Genomic DNA, 15,000 nt, shown 5'->3' on the forward strand with positions numbered 1-15,000 from the left:
ACTAGTTTCCCTTGACAAGTGTCGTTGACAAGTTTTCTTTGCTAATGCATTGCGATCTATTTTCCCTTGTTAAGTGTACTTTCCAACGAAAACCTGCAAATCTCCTTAGTGGTCTGTGTGTACTTTCTCTCGAAACAAAAATGTTCGATGATTTTGGTTTGGTTTTCTTTGTCTTCCTTTTTCTTTTTTTCTTTGAAAGAGAAGCATTTGTCCGCGTGTTTTCTTACATGTGTGTCTCGTTGCTCGACACTTCCCCGGGGTCCTCAAGGGTTTGTATTGATGATGCCATTTGACCCAATGGAATTGATCAGACCAAAAGAATCGTGCGTTATTGAGGCACTGCGTTCAGTGGATGACTTAAATTAAAAAAATCAAAAGCAACGAAGTCAGAATAGAACGTTCAGTATAAACTTACCAATCACAAGCACCGCAAGTAACAGGGCAAGCCCAGATTGTGGAATACGCTGTAGACGAGCGGGTGCAATCACCCCTAGCTCTCAGTGCTGCACAATCATTACGGTGGTCCTCACATGAGGATCCTGTAAACAAACAAGCAAACAAACAAAAATGCTGAGTGGACCTGAAGTCTGATCGCAAAGAACGGTGCCGAATTCTCTTGCGAATGACCCTCCGCAAAGCTAATAATTCTTGACTTCATCTTTCTTTTTTGCAATTACATTTATCATACATAGCGCTGTGTGTTTGCACTCTAGATGTAGGGAACAGTTCCATCCTGAAAGCCTCTTTGGATTTTGAGTGACGGGGAGGTTAAGGGGTCTAAGGCCTTCTGGGGTTTGAAATGCGCGATTCAAGCATTAAGAAGTTTGTGGTGACCTTTTGTGGGTGAAAAGAAAAAAGGGTTACCCAAAGTCTTCATTTCCTTTGAAATGTTAAACAATTGTATCAATTTGGTTCATGCAAATGACAAGGATTTTCTTTTTTACTGATTTATAAGTGGCGGAAAAATAAGTTCTGTCTTTTATATATCCTTAGTGTATATAAGAAGTTCTTGAACAGCTTGGCGTCATTCACACCGTCCAGGGCTCCTGCATCGTCAGAATTCACATGTGGGTTCTTCACGGCTCCCTCCTGCCTACTGCACGGGATTCCAAAGTTAAACTGAACTTAAGGCTACTCACTGCATGCATGACAACTGTACATTAGAGTGTTTTACTTACTGCATACACCACAGGACTTGGGACAGCGCTTCAACACATAACTTGGGTTCTTTCCACACTCCCCACTATTAAACCACGTTTCACAAAGGCTATCACTGTCCCAGTTTCTGCATGTAGAGCGGGCTAGTCAAGAACAATTGGTCGTTTTGCATCAATAATTATCGAATATAAACGGCTTACAATAAAAAGAAAGTAAACAACAACAACAACAACAACAACAACAACAAAACAATTAAAACGCAGTGGAATGACACATGACACTTATCAAGGAAACTAAAGCCCCGGACGAACGATTCAAACATTTTCGTCCAACATCGTATTGGGTGAACTTGTTTGACCGTTTAGCCGCCTGTCTCAACATATGTTTGATCTCGATCAAACCTTTCCATCCAGCATTTTGTGTTGTGCAGGAATGTTTGATAGTTTAGCCAGGGCTTAAAAATGTTATCCTCTATCCTAAAGGACTGTTCATGAACGTGTTTTGAAGCAGAAACTCAGTGAAACTTCAAAAATCAAACTTGTTCTACTACCATGAATGGCAAAGATTGTAAACTCCGATTTTAATTATTTTTAGTCAGCGGTGAGGCAGTTGATCTTTTCAAAGTAAGAAGTTCACTTCCATTATAAACTTACAGAAAACCATTTACAGGGGCTAAGTCACCAACTAGTCATGGACTCGATAGCTCTCAGACACTTCAGTGACGTATTTTTTTCAATCAGAGTTAAGCTCCTATAAATCGAGAATGAACTGACGCGAACGTTCTGCGAAGTATACACTCAAACACGCGAAAAAAATAATGACGGGAAGTGTTGAAGATGCTTTTCGAGCAAAGCTTGCGCGATTTTTTGTTTTGAAATGCCAGATGTTAAAGCAGCAAGAGCATTGAATCAAGGGCATTATAGGAAAAAGGATGTATTTGTCAATCCGGCTTCCAACCGCTTTCGGAAGTCTGTGATATTATCAAGAATTGTTCGCAATATTTTCTTCTGTACTGCACACAGTTTATAGGGAAACAAAATATATTGTGATCGTGCGTGGCTTCGCCATGCATGGACAATTTAATGAAAGACCATTCACGATACTTTTTTTTAATGTAATGCAATATTGTTCGCTGAGGTTTATTTGATCAACAAATGAAAGCTGCACAGAACTGTTCAATATCTTACGAATGTAGGTGCATTCAAGTTACTGTATCCCAAAATTCAAACATTTTTTTGGCTCTGCAGTATCGATGGGATCCTTCGCCATTCTTTTAACAGAATTGGGACAGCACTGTCAAATTCTCGTCGGATTTTTCCTCTATTTCGACATTGTGAAGCCGCGCATTGTATTGCACAAGTGATCGATGAATTCAGATCAAGTCAGATCGACTTCGTTGCTAATATATTAACGATGATATATTCTTCATTTGTATTCTGCTTTTACTGTGTCAGTTATAATAAAAGATCCGGCTGCATCACAACTATTTTGAAACATTTTCAAGCTTCCATCATCACTGAATGTTGTTAAATAATACTTTGTACTTTTTCTTCTCAAATCATATTGAAAAATGCGAGTGAAACAGTGATTTGAAAACCATAGTAAAAATCCGGTTTCCAGTTAAATTAGAAACATTCAATTTCTGCAGCATCAATTTACTATGACAAGAGTCAAAAGGCAAGGCTCCTTGTTTTTGCAAATTAAACGTAATATGGAAATCCGGCGGCATGCATCATATACTTGCAACCTGTCAGGGAAACCCTTCATGGTAAGACAGAATTTCCAAGTACTTTTTGAAAATATGTGTTACGATGGTCACAAATTGCATCCAATATTATTTAAGTCAGAATTAAGGTTATACGGACTTCTCTGGAAACCGACTTCCGGTGAAGTGATTCACTCAAACATTGAATGATTTAGACAGCTTAGAAATGGTCTAATTGCCGATGTCAAAATGGAACAGGCAAATAAGAACCGGCATCCATCTGTTGACGATCCGTGGAAAGATCAACATGTCTGATATTAAACGGTCTAGTACTTTGGTTTCAAAATGGTTCAATGAAAAGTGCAATGCTTCACTTCATTGCCAAATGATGGAACTGGTTCTTCTCAACGGCAAATGATTCTATGTAGTGTTAAATGGTTCAACGCAAAGGCAATTAGTGCAAAGGCAGATCGATCGATTTATTATGAAGGCAACTCATTCGCGCAAACGATACGGCATAGCTTCAGTAGTGTTGAATTGTTCGACCGCAGAAGGAATGGGGTAATGTAATGTGAAATGACTGAACGAAATAAGACATGACTTGGCGTGACAGAAACCGCAACTCTATTTTGCGAGAACCACCGCAAAAACATACAACATTGACATGGACAAGTCAATACTGAAATGGACAAGTCAATACTGAAATGGCTCAGTGGACGTGGGGTCTCACCTCGAGATCTGACGTCAGTACGATTTTCATACTGACAGTGCTGCACGCAATTGTCAAAATGAAGGATTTAAAACTTCTCTGATCAAATTTTGAAATGCGCTCACCAGCGATATACAATAAGCAAAATCTAGTGCAACTTAGGCTATACTGAATTTTGAAAGTCATATTACTGAACACTATAACCTCCGTAGGTAATTACGCCGTCAGCATTAAATACCAATGTCTAGATAGTCTGAATAAAGCAGTGTAGAGTTGATTTCGCACACGTATCTTCACAATTCTAACGAAGTCGGTAGGCGAACTTTAGTGCCTTCAAAACGTACAAAGAGCTCGGCGCTGACAACTGATGCACCACCGCCGGTTTCAGTGCTTCAACTGCGATAAAACCAGGTGTGATCTATGTAAGAAATATCTTGTTATTTCCAGTACATTTTCTACCGTCTACTGATCTACTGCGACAGCGTGTAAACTTGTAAGCATTTTGAGCGTACAAAAAGACGAAGCTGTTTCCCACAGCCAATGAAACGCCGCCTAGTAATTCTATTGCGCATTTTGCTGCACAGGAAGACTAAATTCAACCAAGACCTTACCTTGGATATCTTCCCGTGATTCAAAGGAATTAGGATCATTCACACTTGTAAAGTCAGCAAGTTTGGAAACTACCCGTGCGTCACCTACAACAAAAAGCAGATAAAAAATAATTAATTCATTAATTAATCAGAAAAATGACGTTTTATTAAAATTCAGTGTTTTTCAGTTTTGGACCTGTTAGTGCCTAGATGTACCCAGGCATGAACGTGTCGGAAGAGCTGACGGATTTCACGCGTAATAGGCCATTTTGCTAATGCAAATTTACCCCAGTTCCATTCCCCTGTGGGCGCAAAATGTGATATATTTATTGAATTAATGAGCCCATTTTTGGCCGAGTAATGAATTTTTGCCCCCACAGGGGAATGGAACTAGGAGAAATTCGCATTAGCAAAATGGCCTATCAGCGCTCGTTTGTTAAGAACTGTACACATTGTGTTAGATTGAGAAATGCTTAGTTTCTGTTAATGCACCTTCCATTGTTAGGAATAGTTTATTATTAAAACTCCTGTTCCATCCAGACACCACGTCGCTGTTTACAACCTCTAATTTATTGGATCTGGTTAGGATGCAGCTCCGTTGTTTTTAGGGTTAGGGTTCATTGTCTCTGTTGTTTGTTTGAATGGTTCTATTGTTTTCTGAGCCAATCGCGTGGGCTGTCGTAATAGCTGCTTACTGACCCGTTCCACCCAGTGATCACAATAATGACCTCCTGTTCCAACTAAGTGCTTTCTTTGTTCTATAACAATGAAAAGGTGCATTAAATCGGATAATGCTTCGCTACTCTCCTATCTATATTCACTTGTAAAGAAGAATAAGTCAGCCAATCACATTAGAATAATTTTAGGGTGTGCCACCGTGATATGAGTCTTTTTTGGTTTTATATTGCAATGGGGTGAATTTTGTGTTCGATCTGCGAGCGAGAAAAGCTGAAATTGTGAATCTAATTCTTTAAACCGGACAAACTGAATTTGTGATGGTATGGGCTATCTAGCCGGCCATTGGCCGCAAGCGAGTCGTGCATGCGTGCTTCTGAGAGCACAAGCATTAGTACACTGAGTATAGTTTTGTATTATCTCGAGCCTTTAAAAAGTACATCACGCTGTCCACTTTGTCCATCTTAAAACAAAATTCAATCTAATTTAGTCTCATTTAGTCGTTAACTTTGCAAACCGTGCTAATCTTCGCCATTCTTAACCGTCCTTGTCCCTTCCTTGGCTTATTCTTAGTCTTTGGTGCCTGTCTGCTCCAGCAAACGTTTATTTGAGAATTTCATTCTGTTTAAAGGCACACTTGAAAATGACTGAAAATATTATGACGCAAGTCCTGAGACCAGCGATGTTTACCTATTGTTGGTCTTAGTTTGAGAAATGGCGAATAACATTTTTTCTCAGTGACACGCTTGGTTCCGGTTAATTCTTCGAGGTACTCTTGATAAAACAACAGTGATACAGTGCATACAACACGGTGTCAAGTTCGAGATAATGCGAAGTTCGAGTATTACCCAGGCTTTCCAAGGCGTGCGCGCGTGTGAGTTTACACACGAGAATGGGCCAGAGTGTGCGCCTACTTGGGACCCTTACTTGGCAAGAAGGTGGGTACGTGTGTGAGTCAGGGCGTCAGCCAGTAATTTTGTCAGTGCGTGCGTGTGGCCATACTTACAATGGTGGATGCTGAACATGACCATCAACAGCATTCCAAACTTGACAGACATGGCTGGCAAATGTAACTAGACGAAAGACACAAATACAAGGTTAGTCTGGGCACCAATTTAGGGGCTCAACCTCAGTACGGAACTCTTACGCAATCAAAAACATAAAAAGTTAAACAAAAGTAGAAAAAATGCTCTCGGCAATGAGAAAGGCTCAAACAGACATGCGAGAACAAAAAGCTGAAAATATGAAGAGTGAGTTCACATACTTTCCAATTACCAATTGTATTCTTTTAGACTGAGGCTTACCTTTAAGGAGAAACGTTGGAGTTGTCTTCACAAGAAGCTCAAGCAAATGAAATGCTTTGTTATGCTCTATAACGATTCCAGTTTTATATCATTAAACAGCTCATTATACATGCATCAGCGACAAAATTAACGACCTATCGTAAGTGATCTAATAAACGTGCGGCGCGTTTATTAAATTCTCCCCACACGCAGAGGAATTCTAACAAATCAACTTGCCATTAATATAGTTTAACAAAACAATGTCAACTTTGACCGTTCACATAATTGTTACAGCAGTTTGCTAATAGCGTGAACAAAAGTCAAAACTCTTGAACTTTCATAGTTCTTACAAGATTTAAGAAAGCAAACAAAGTACATCATGACCAAGTGTGATAGTTACTGTCCAAAAAATGCTACCCCTAGGAATTATTTACTTGAATAGTCTGGAATAAACGTTTAATAGATATTCCAAACATGGAGCAGGAATCTTTTGGGTGGAGATTTACATAGACAGCTTGTTTCCATGCACGAGCGATACAGTTGGAAAGTTATGCTTTACTATAATTATTAGGATAATATTAGACCTTGTCATGTTAATATACTCAGAGCTGTACTTGTTACTCATTCAGATTGCTCAGCAAAGCATGATATCTTCAATAATGGGTGTTCTTTAATGTTCGATTAAATATCTTCTACAGGAAAGTCGCAACTTCTAGTAAGAGGGGGTGGAGGGGTGACCATTTGTTAGATGAGAGGCGTTTATTCTTACACACGGCCGCTTTACGCTTCTTAAACAGCGCTTGAACTTTCATAGCTCTTACAAGATGTAAGAGAGTAAACAAAGTATGTCATGACCAAGTGTGATAGACAATGCTACCCCCTGGAATTATTTACTTAAATAGACTGGAATAAACGTTTAATAAATATTCCAATCATCGAGCAGGAATCTTTTGGGTGGAGGGAGTGACCATTTGTTAGATGAGAGGCGTTTATTCTTACACACGGCCGCTTTACGCTTCTTAAACAGCACGTTCTATTTCCTGCCCACATGAAGAGGAATGCCAACAAATCAACTTGCCATTAGTGCAGTTTAACAAAACGATGTCAACTTTGTCGGTTCACATAATTGTTACAACAGTTTGCTAATAGAGTGAACAAAAGTCAAAACTCTTGAACTTTCATAGCTCTTACAAGATGTAAGAGAGCAAACAAAGTACATCATGACCAAGTGTGATAGTTACTGTCCAAAAAATGCTACCCCTAGGAACTATTTACTTGAATAGTCTGGAATAAATGTTTAATAAATATTCCAAACATCGAGCAGGAATCTTTTGGGTGGAGATTTACATAGACAGCTTGTTTCCATGCACGAGCGATACAGTTGGAAAGTTATGCTTTACTATAATTATTAGGATAATATTAGACCTTGCCATGTTAATATACTCAGAGCTGTACTTGTTACTCATTCAGATTGCTCAGCAAAGCATGATATCTTCAATAATGGGTGTTCTTTAATGTTCGATTAAATATCTTCTACAGGAAAGTTGCAACTTCTAGTAAGAGGGGGTGGAGGGGTGACCATTTGTTAGATGAGAGGCGTTTATTCTTACACACGGCCACTTTACGCTTCTTAAACAGCGCCTTCTATTTCCTGCCCAGATGAAGAGGAATGCCAACAAATCAACTTGCCATTAGTGCAGTTTAACAAAACGATGTCAACTTTGTCGGTTCACATAATTGTTACAACAGTTTGCTGATAGAGTGAACAAAAGTCAAAACTCTTGAATTTTCATAGCTCTTTCAAGATGTAAGAGAGCAAACAAAGTACATCATGACCAAGTGTGGTAGTTACTGTCCAAAAAATGCTACCCCTAGGAATTATTTACTTGAATAGTCTGGAATAAACGTTAATAAATATTCCAAACATCGAGCAGGAATCTTTTGGGTGGGGATTTACATAGACAGCTTGTTTCCATGCACGAGCGATACAGTTGGAAAGTTATGCTTTACTATAATTATTAGGATAATATTAGACCTTGTCATGTTAATATACTCAGAGCTGTACTTGTTACTCATTCAGATTGCTCAGCAAAGCATGATATCTTCAATAATGGGTGTTCTTTAATGTTAGATTAAATATCTTCTACAGGAAAGTTGCAACTTCTAGTAAGAGGGGGTGGAGGGGTGACCATTTGTTAGATGAGAGGCGTTTATTCTTACACACGGCCGCTTTACGCTTCTTAAACAGCGCGTTCTATTTCCTGCCCACATGAAGAGGAATGCCAACAAATCAACTTGCCATTGGTGCAGTTTAACAAAACGATGTCAACTTTGTCGGTTCACATAATTGTTACAACAGTTTGCTAATAGAGTGAACAAAAGCCAAAACTCTTGAACTTTCATAGCTCTTACAAGATGTAAGAGAGCAAACAAAGTACGTCATGACCAAGTGTGATAGTTACTGTCCAAAAAATGCTACCCCCTGGAATTATTTACTTAAATAGACTGGAATAACTGTTTAATAAATATTCCAATCATCGAGAAGGGATCTTTAATTACATAGACAGCTTGTTTCCATGGTCGACCGATACAGTTGGAAAGTTATGCTTTACTATAATCATTAGGATATTCTTAGACCTTGTCATGTTAATATACTCGGAGATGTACTTGTTACTCATTCAGTTTACTCAGCAAAGCATGATATCTTCAATAATGGGTGTTCTTTAATGTTCGATAAAATATCTTTTACAGGAAGGTCCCAATTTCTATCGATTCAGATCAGCGAATTATATAATACCGCCTTAAGAACATTTTGATTGGGAACTTCTGCACATAAATAGACTGAAATATACACGGTAAAATTTCAGTCATCAAGAGGTGATCTTTTGGATGGAAATTTAGATAGTCAGGTTGATCGCATGCACGAGCGATACAGTTGAAAAGCTGTGTTTACTACAAATATTAGGATATTATCAGACATTGTCATGTTAATATACTCAGAGCTGTACTTGCTACTCATTCCTTTTTCTCAGCAAAGCGCAACATCTTAAAAAGTGGGTGCCCCTTAACTCTTTCTTGTTACGTTAATTTGCGCAAAAAAAATCGCTCTCAAATAAAAGCTTTTAGTTTTGCAAGTATTCACAGTTATGTGGAAAATTATACCTCATTTTAAAGGTTATTTAATAAGCTTCAACGGAAAAAAAATATATATCGGCAGAGAATCAAAGGCTCCTTAGAGCAACCTCATGGTACGAATTCTTGGCGCCCTTGACGTAACCTGTGATCTAGCTTTCTTTGGAAAGTTTTTTTTTTGATTGTAGGCAACATGTGCTGGCACAATTGTTGTGTTGGTAAGAGTTTTGATGGAGAAAAATTGTCTTAAATTGCGAATGTGTGAAGAATTAGTTACGATACCGGCATTGGTTTGCATTGTCCAAATTCGACGGATGGAGATGTGGTTGTTCAGGCAACCATAATTTAGTTGTGGAACTCGTGACAAAGAGCGATACTTTATTAAACGTAGGCTATTTTTTTGTTTTTGTTGGAAAATTGATTCAAGAAGGAGTAATACTCGTGAGAGTATGTGTGCATTAGGATGGAGGTTTAACACGCTTAGAAAAGCAGTGTTTCGTGATGGGGAAATTTTACGTCCATACCACTATTACGTGCTCGCGTGTATGCAGTTCCCGATTTAAAATTACTTACCATATTTCTGGTGGAAATATAGAATTGTAGTAGTGTAGGCTATGTGACGAGTGATGTGGTGGTGGAATTCGTTGAGAAAAAGTACACAAAGTTAAAACGCAACCCATGCAGTTGCCCTCACAAAAGCGTTTTGTTTTGCAATCATTTAAAAAGTGAAGGCCTGGGTTCTAGAACGAGCTTTCAAGTGTACATTCACATGTGATGAAGAAGGAGCTGTCTAAGTGCGGTGTGATTGTTGCAGATGCATCTGGTGCGATCACAGCAATACTTTGGGAAAATCGAATTGAGCAAGTGTTTGTGGATGGTTCCTTTTACTTTCAAGGACTGAAGGTTAACTGTTTCAACAAGAAGCAACTTAGTTCAACTAAGTGCACTAAAATAGACATATGTGACGATATTGCAGTATCCCTAGAATCCAGTGGTGCAGCTGAGGAGTTAAAACCAAGGGAAAAGAGCAAAAAACCCATCACCGGAACTGTTTTGCTGCTGATGTTAGAAAATCTTTTATTTGCATCAACTGCAAATCTAAGATAGGCGACATTGACGAGAAAAGTGCACTTAAGTGTCTCAATTGTAACCTGAAGATGCAAAAGTCAGATATGATCTGCACCAGCACAGCATGGTGAAAATGCTGGACGTCATTATTGTCCTCATTCAGCGCTGCAAGACCTCTTTCAGAAAATATCCAGTGCAGATGGTTACGCAATTGACAAGGATGTATCAAAGCTGTCAGCTGATGTTATGAAGGACACTCTTCTCAATGTACCCAAATTAACATTTGATGTGCTCAGTGAAGAGAAAGTAATCAAGTCTATTGAACTTTGCAATTAGTTTTTTTGGTTAAAATATGGGACTAACATTTATCAAAGAGTAGCTGATGTTATGGATGACAGTGTTCTCAATGTACTGAAGTTAGCATTTTTAGAGACATGTGAAATAATATTTTTATTGATTTGTGTAAAAAGGGGCTGTTATTGTTGAAGTCTTTTTGACACTGTTATATTTTAGTTGAAAAAAATATTTCTTGACTCTGTCATTCTATGGTAAATGTATATTCATATTCCAAGGCCCAATGATGGAATCGAAGATGCATTGCAGATCCAGAATTGTAGGAGTTGGCAGAGGGGGTAATGGCCACATAGCATAGGAATGCAATTTTTTCCCATGGTAAAAATTATCATTAATTAAACATATTACATTGAAGTACACAGTATTGTTGTTTTGAAGGGAAATTTTTCACTAAATGTAATTGTTGTTCCGAAGTTACTGTATAATTATTGTGATCTACATTTCTGGTAAATAACTGGGTTTTTTTGGATATAGAAATTATAAATCAAAGCATTATGTTGGTAATTACGATTAATGACAGAATTTTAAAATCTTTCCTGTTGGACAAATTCTTGGGCAAGTAAATAATTCATAGATTTGGTCAAATCACCAGCTAATTTGCTATAGTTAAAAGACTGTATGTGGGGCTTTTAAGTGAAATTTGATAATCAATGAGGGATTACAGAGCAGAACAGTGATTTAAGATCTTGATTTAAAACAAGAAAATGTTATAACCCACAACAAAGGTTATGAGTTGCATAAAACTGAAGTTGGAGATCAATTTAATGTTTTACTTTCCTATAGTTCTTGCATTTAAAGTGTTATAATACATTTTTTCACAGTCTGTTATGTCAGGATGTCTATACAGAGTAGAAAGCAAGCAAACAAAAGTCTAGATGGTATTGCTAGTTAACAGTGCTTTATTGGAAGGTTGTTATATAAATTAATCTGGTGGAAATTATATTGCATGACTATCACCATTTTTTACTCAAAAATGCATCAAGTGTGATGACAGCAACAAGAAGAAATTCTATACAATGTTTGTAAACATGTGTAATATGCAGGAGAGAAAACTTGACTGTCAAACATTGAAATAGATGTACCGGTACATCATTTTAATTGGCATCCTTTGACCTTGATAGAGAAGTAGTAAGTTTACTTTAGACATTTACATGTAGCTACTACTATATCATGTGGTATGTACATTATACACTTACTTTTGTGTGTTTTCATCTCTATAATGCTATTGAGGTTTACACAAAATGCCATATGATAGGAGGAGGAAGGCTTCCCTTTTGTCCCAGATGATAAACCGCTCATTTCAACATACTGCTTTCTTCCTGTGGCCAGTCGATTCGTCGTCGTCCAAGGAGGTCCTCCTAGCTGGGCTCTTCACGTCACGGTTCACCAAAATTAACTCTAAACCTCCATCCAACTACCACTTTGTTCCCAAAAGTCTCGAGAGGCCCCATAGTCCGTGATTTGCATTCAAAACACAGCACATTTCAAAGTTTTCGTGGTCGTGGGTGGAAAAAGATAAAATCAACGAAGTTTTACGCTTACCAATTTGCAGCAAGCTTAAGCTCACTTCATATTCGAGGTGTTTGGGTCTTTACGCACGAATCGTTCATGTTATTGTCACTTTTAGGACTCAGAGGCCCATTTCTCGGCAGTCGAGTATTCTGTAGCATTTTTCCTTTCCATTTTTGGCTCCACAAAAGGTATGCTTTGATCAGGTTTGGAATCAAAAAACCATCACGCTTCAAGGGACAGGACGCCATTTTGAATCTGTCCAAGTAGTTCGGCATATGCTCGCCTTTGTACCACCCCCCAAATATCCGGGGAGAGGGACAAAAACAAAGTGAGTGAGTGATTTTTTAATTGAATTTCGCCCCCAAACCCTAAACCCCATAGCATGACTTACGTCATACCATCAGGTAAAAATCATACACTAGAAAATGAACGTAAACAACTGAGATCCGCAAAAAATTTCGCAAAAATCGTTTTAAAAGCGACCTAGGCCTATCAAGTTGGTCACCGAGAATTTTTAGTCCATTCGGAAAAAGTTTCCTTAGCATATGACCTATACGTGTCGAAAATTTCACAAAGATCGATCAAATCTCGAATTGAGAATTTTTTCCCTAACGCAAGCTGGTAATCTGATGCGTAAATCAATAGTACGGAGCCGTTGCTAAGCAGCAATAATTCAATTTTCACATCTGTCGTCACAGACGAGTCCAAACATTCTTTTATTGCCAAAATATCGGTCCCAAAGGATAGAAAATGACTTTCTACATCGAAATATATCGAAATATAAGCAAACAAGAAGTTTTAGAAGGAAAAAAAGCGGGATTATCTCTGACCTTTTAGTCGTTTTCTCGACGTTTCCTCGCTTTTATATGGCCTCGAAAGGATAAAGACGGCTTCGCTTATCCCTGGAAATGCTTTCAGTGTCCTTTATTAGACCTTTAAAACCTTTTCCAAGCGAATTTTTTTACAGTGGCCCATAATTGTCACGGCAAAAAGAAGTTGCTCACGGCGAAAAGAAGTTGCTCACGGAGAAAAGAAATCGGTCACGGCGAAAAGAAATCGCCCACGGAGAAATGAAATCGCTCACGGCGAAAAGAAATCGCTCACGACGCTCACAGCAAATTGAAAAACCTGGGCCACGTGCACGGTCAAAAGAAAAATGCGAGCGGTTGGGTCGAGTTTCGCGGATTGCAGCATGGGATCACAAAATGTAGAACGCCATCTTTAGTGTGACCAATTTCTTTTCGCCGTGAGCAATTTCTTTTTTGCCGTGACCAAGTCCTTTTCGCCGTGAGCAATTTCTTTTCGCCGTGAGCGTTTTCTTTTTTTCGCCGTGACCGATTTCTTTTCCCCGTGACCGATTTCTTTTCCCCGTGAGCAATTTCTTTTTGCCGTGAGCAATTTCTTTTCGCCGTGAGCAATTTCTTTTCGCCTTGAGCAATTTCTTTTCGCCGTGACAGTTATGGGCCACCGTAAATTTTAGTTTTCGCCGACGGGAAACTACTGGCGGCCGAGCGCGTGCATTCAAAAGATGTGACCGGAAGGGACTGTGACGTAGCAGATCCCGTTAAAAAGCGGCTTCTGATTGGCCAATTATCTAGACATCCTTTCTGTGGAGTTTTAAGGCAACCGGATGTAACGCAAATTTTCTATGCCCATTTCCGCTATCGGTACAATTGTACCGATAGATACCGCGCGGTGCTGGGAAAGAGTTTACTTAACATTTGCTATAAGGGCTCAAAATGCTCATCAAGAGATATTACGCAGTTCACAATTGCTTAAAAAATACTGATACACAGTACGAAATAATGTACAAAAATGGTTCGACAAAGGAATAAACGACTGAAGATACTCAGTGATATGAATTAACATTAACTTAGAAATCAATAGTGGGGAATCCATTTAAGAACCAATCAACCTTTTTTGTCAGAAGTACAATGCCATCTATTCCTGTTCCTAATAAATTGGGCCCTGTTAAGTGGGGAAATTTGTCATCCCTTATCCCCAAAATTTCCGAGACTGTTATCCCTAAAACTGGATCAAAACTATCCGTGGCAATTATCCCCTATCCCTATGATTATTTAATGAATTATCCCGTGTCCCCAATACCCCTAACAGGGCCTTGTAAATATGAGGGGACGCAAAGAACTTTCCACTCAAAGGAGCAAATCTCGGGCGGTACAGCGAAAAGTGTTTTGCATCTTCAGCATTCGCATTCCAAAAAGTGCGGGCAGATTAAAAAAAAAAAACTAACAAAACAAAACATCTTTTAGTAAAAGGAAAATTATAATTTAGGGCACTAAAATCCAGTCTCAAGCGAGTATGAAAAACAGACGCCTGAAGGTCACCACATACCGTGCAAAGGAAGCTCGATATTATGACTATTGCGCAAAAAAGCTAACAAGAGTTTCTATTTTCCTTTGTTGTAACGATCTAGTAGATACTTTTGTGAGGCAGTGTGGCCCAGTGGTTAGGGCGCTTGCCTTGAGATCCGGATATCCCGGTTTCAAGACCCGCTCTGACCACTCGTTGAATTTGTTCCTGGTAGTCCCTGGTTCAACTTCCCAGCTGCACTTGTAAATAGCCAACTGGTTTACCTCCGGCCAGTTGGGATTCTTAACAGTTGTTGTTGTTGTGTTCTGTTGTTTCGTTGATTGTTTCATTGGCCCTGAAAAGCCCCTATGGGGAGCGGTCAATTAAGTATGTATGTATGTATACTTTTGAATCCTTTTCGCCTTAAGGGCGTGGTTAAAGCCTTGTATTTCTAGCATTTTAAGTCCAGCTTCTACATATAGCCATTAATTGTTTCGCTCTCTT

General features: G+C 38.8%; 2 protein-coding genes across 2 annotated transcripts in view; one reads left to right on the top strand and one right to left on the bottom strand.

The window, feature by feature from the left end:
- Positions 1 to 11,866, top strand: part of LOC138028321 (uncharacterized) — a 44,790-nt gene extending 32,924 nt beyond the window's left edge. Inside the window, exon 6 of the transcript XR_011127634.1 lies at positions 10,067 to 11,866. The gene's annotated coding sequence lies outside the window, so the exon portion shown is untranslated. The remainder of the gene's footprint in view (positions 1 to 10,066) is intronic.
- The window catches only part of LOC138028322 (putative tyrosinase-like protein tyr-3), a 24,867-nt gene that overhangs the window by 445 nt on the left and 9,422 nt on the right, over positions 1 to 15,000 (bottom strand). Inside the window, exons 2-5 of the mRNA XM_068875805.1 lie at positions 5,844 to 5,910; positions 4,184 to 4,267; positions 1,179 to 1,301; positions 416 to 539 (exon numbers count right to left, since the gene is read on the bottom strand). Of these exons, the coding sequence (XP_068731906.1) occupies positions 416 to 539; positions 1,179 to 1,301; positions 4,184 to 4,267; positions 5,844 to 5,895 (383 nt within the window). The 5' untranslated portion in view covers positions 5,896 to 5,910. The remainder of the gene's footprint in view (positions 1 to 415; positions 540 to 1,178; positions 1,302 to 4,183; positions 4,268 to 5,843; positions 5,911 to 15,000) is intronic.

This window comes from Montipora capricornis, chromosome 13 (genome assembly GCF_036669925.1).
Source record: "Montipora capricornis isolate CH-2021 chromosome 13, ASM3666992v2, whole genome shotgun sequence".
In the NCBI taxonomy this organism is placed as follows: domain Eukaryota; kingdom Metazoa; phylum Cnidaria; class Anthozoa; order Scleractinia; family Acroporidae; genus Montipora; species Montipora capricornis.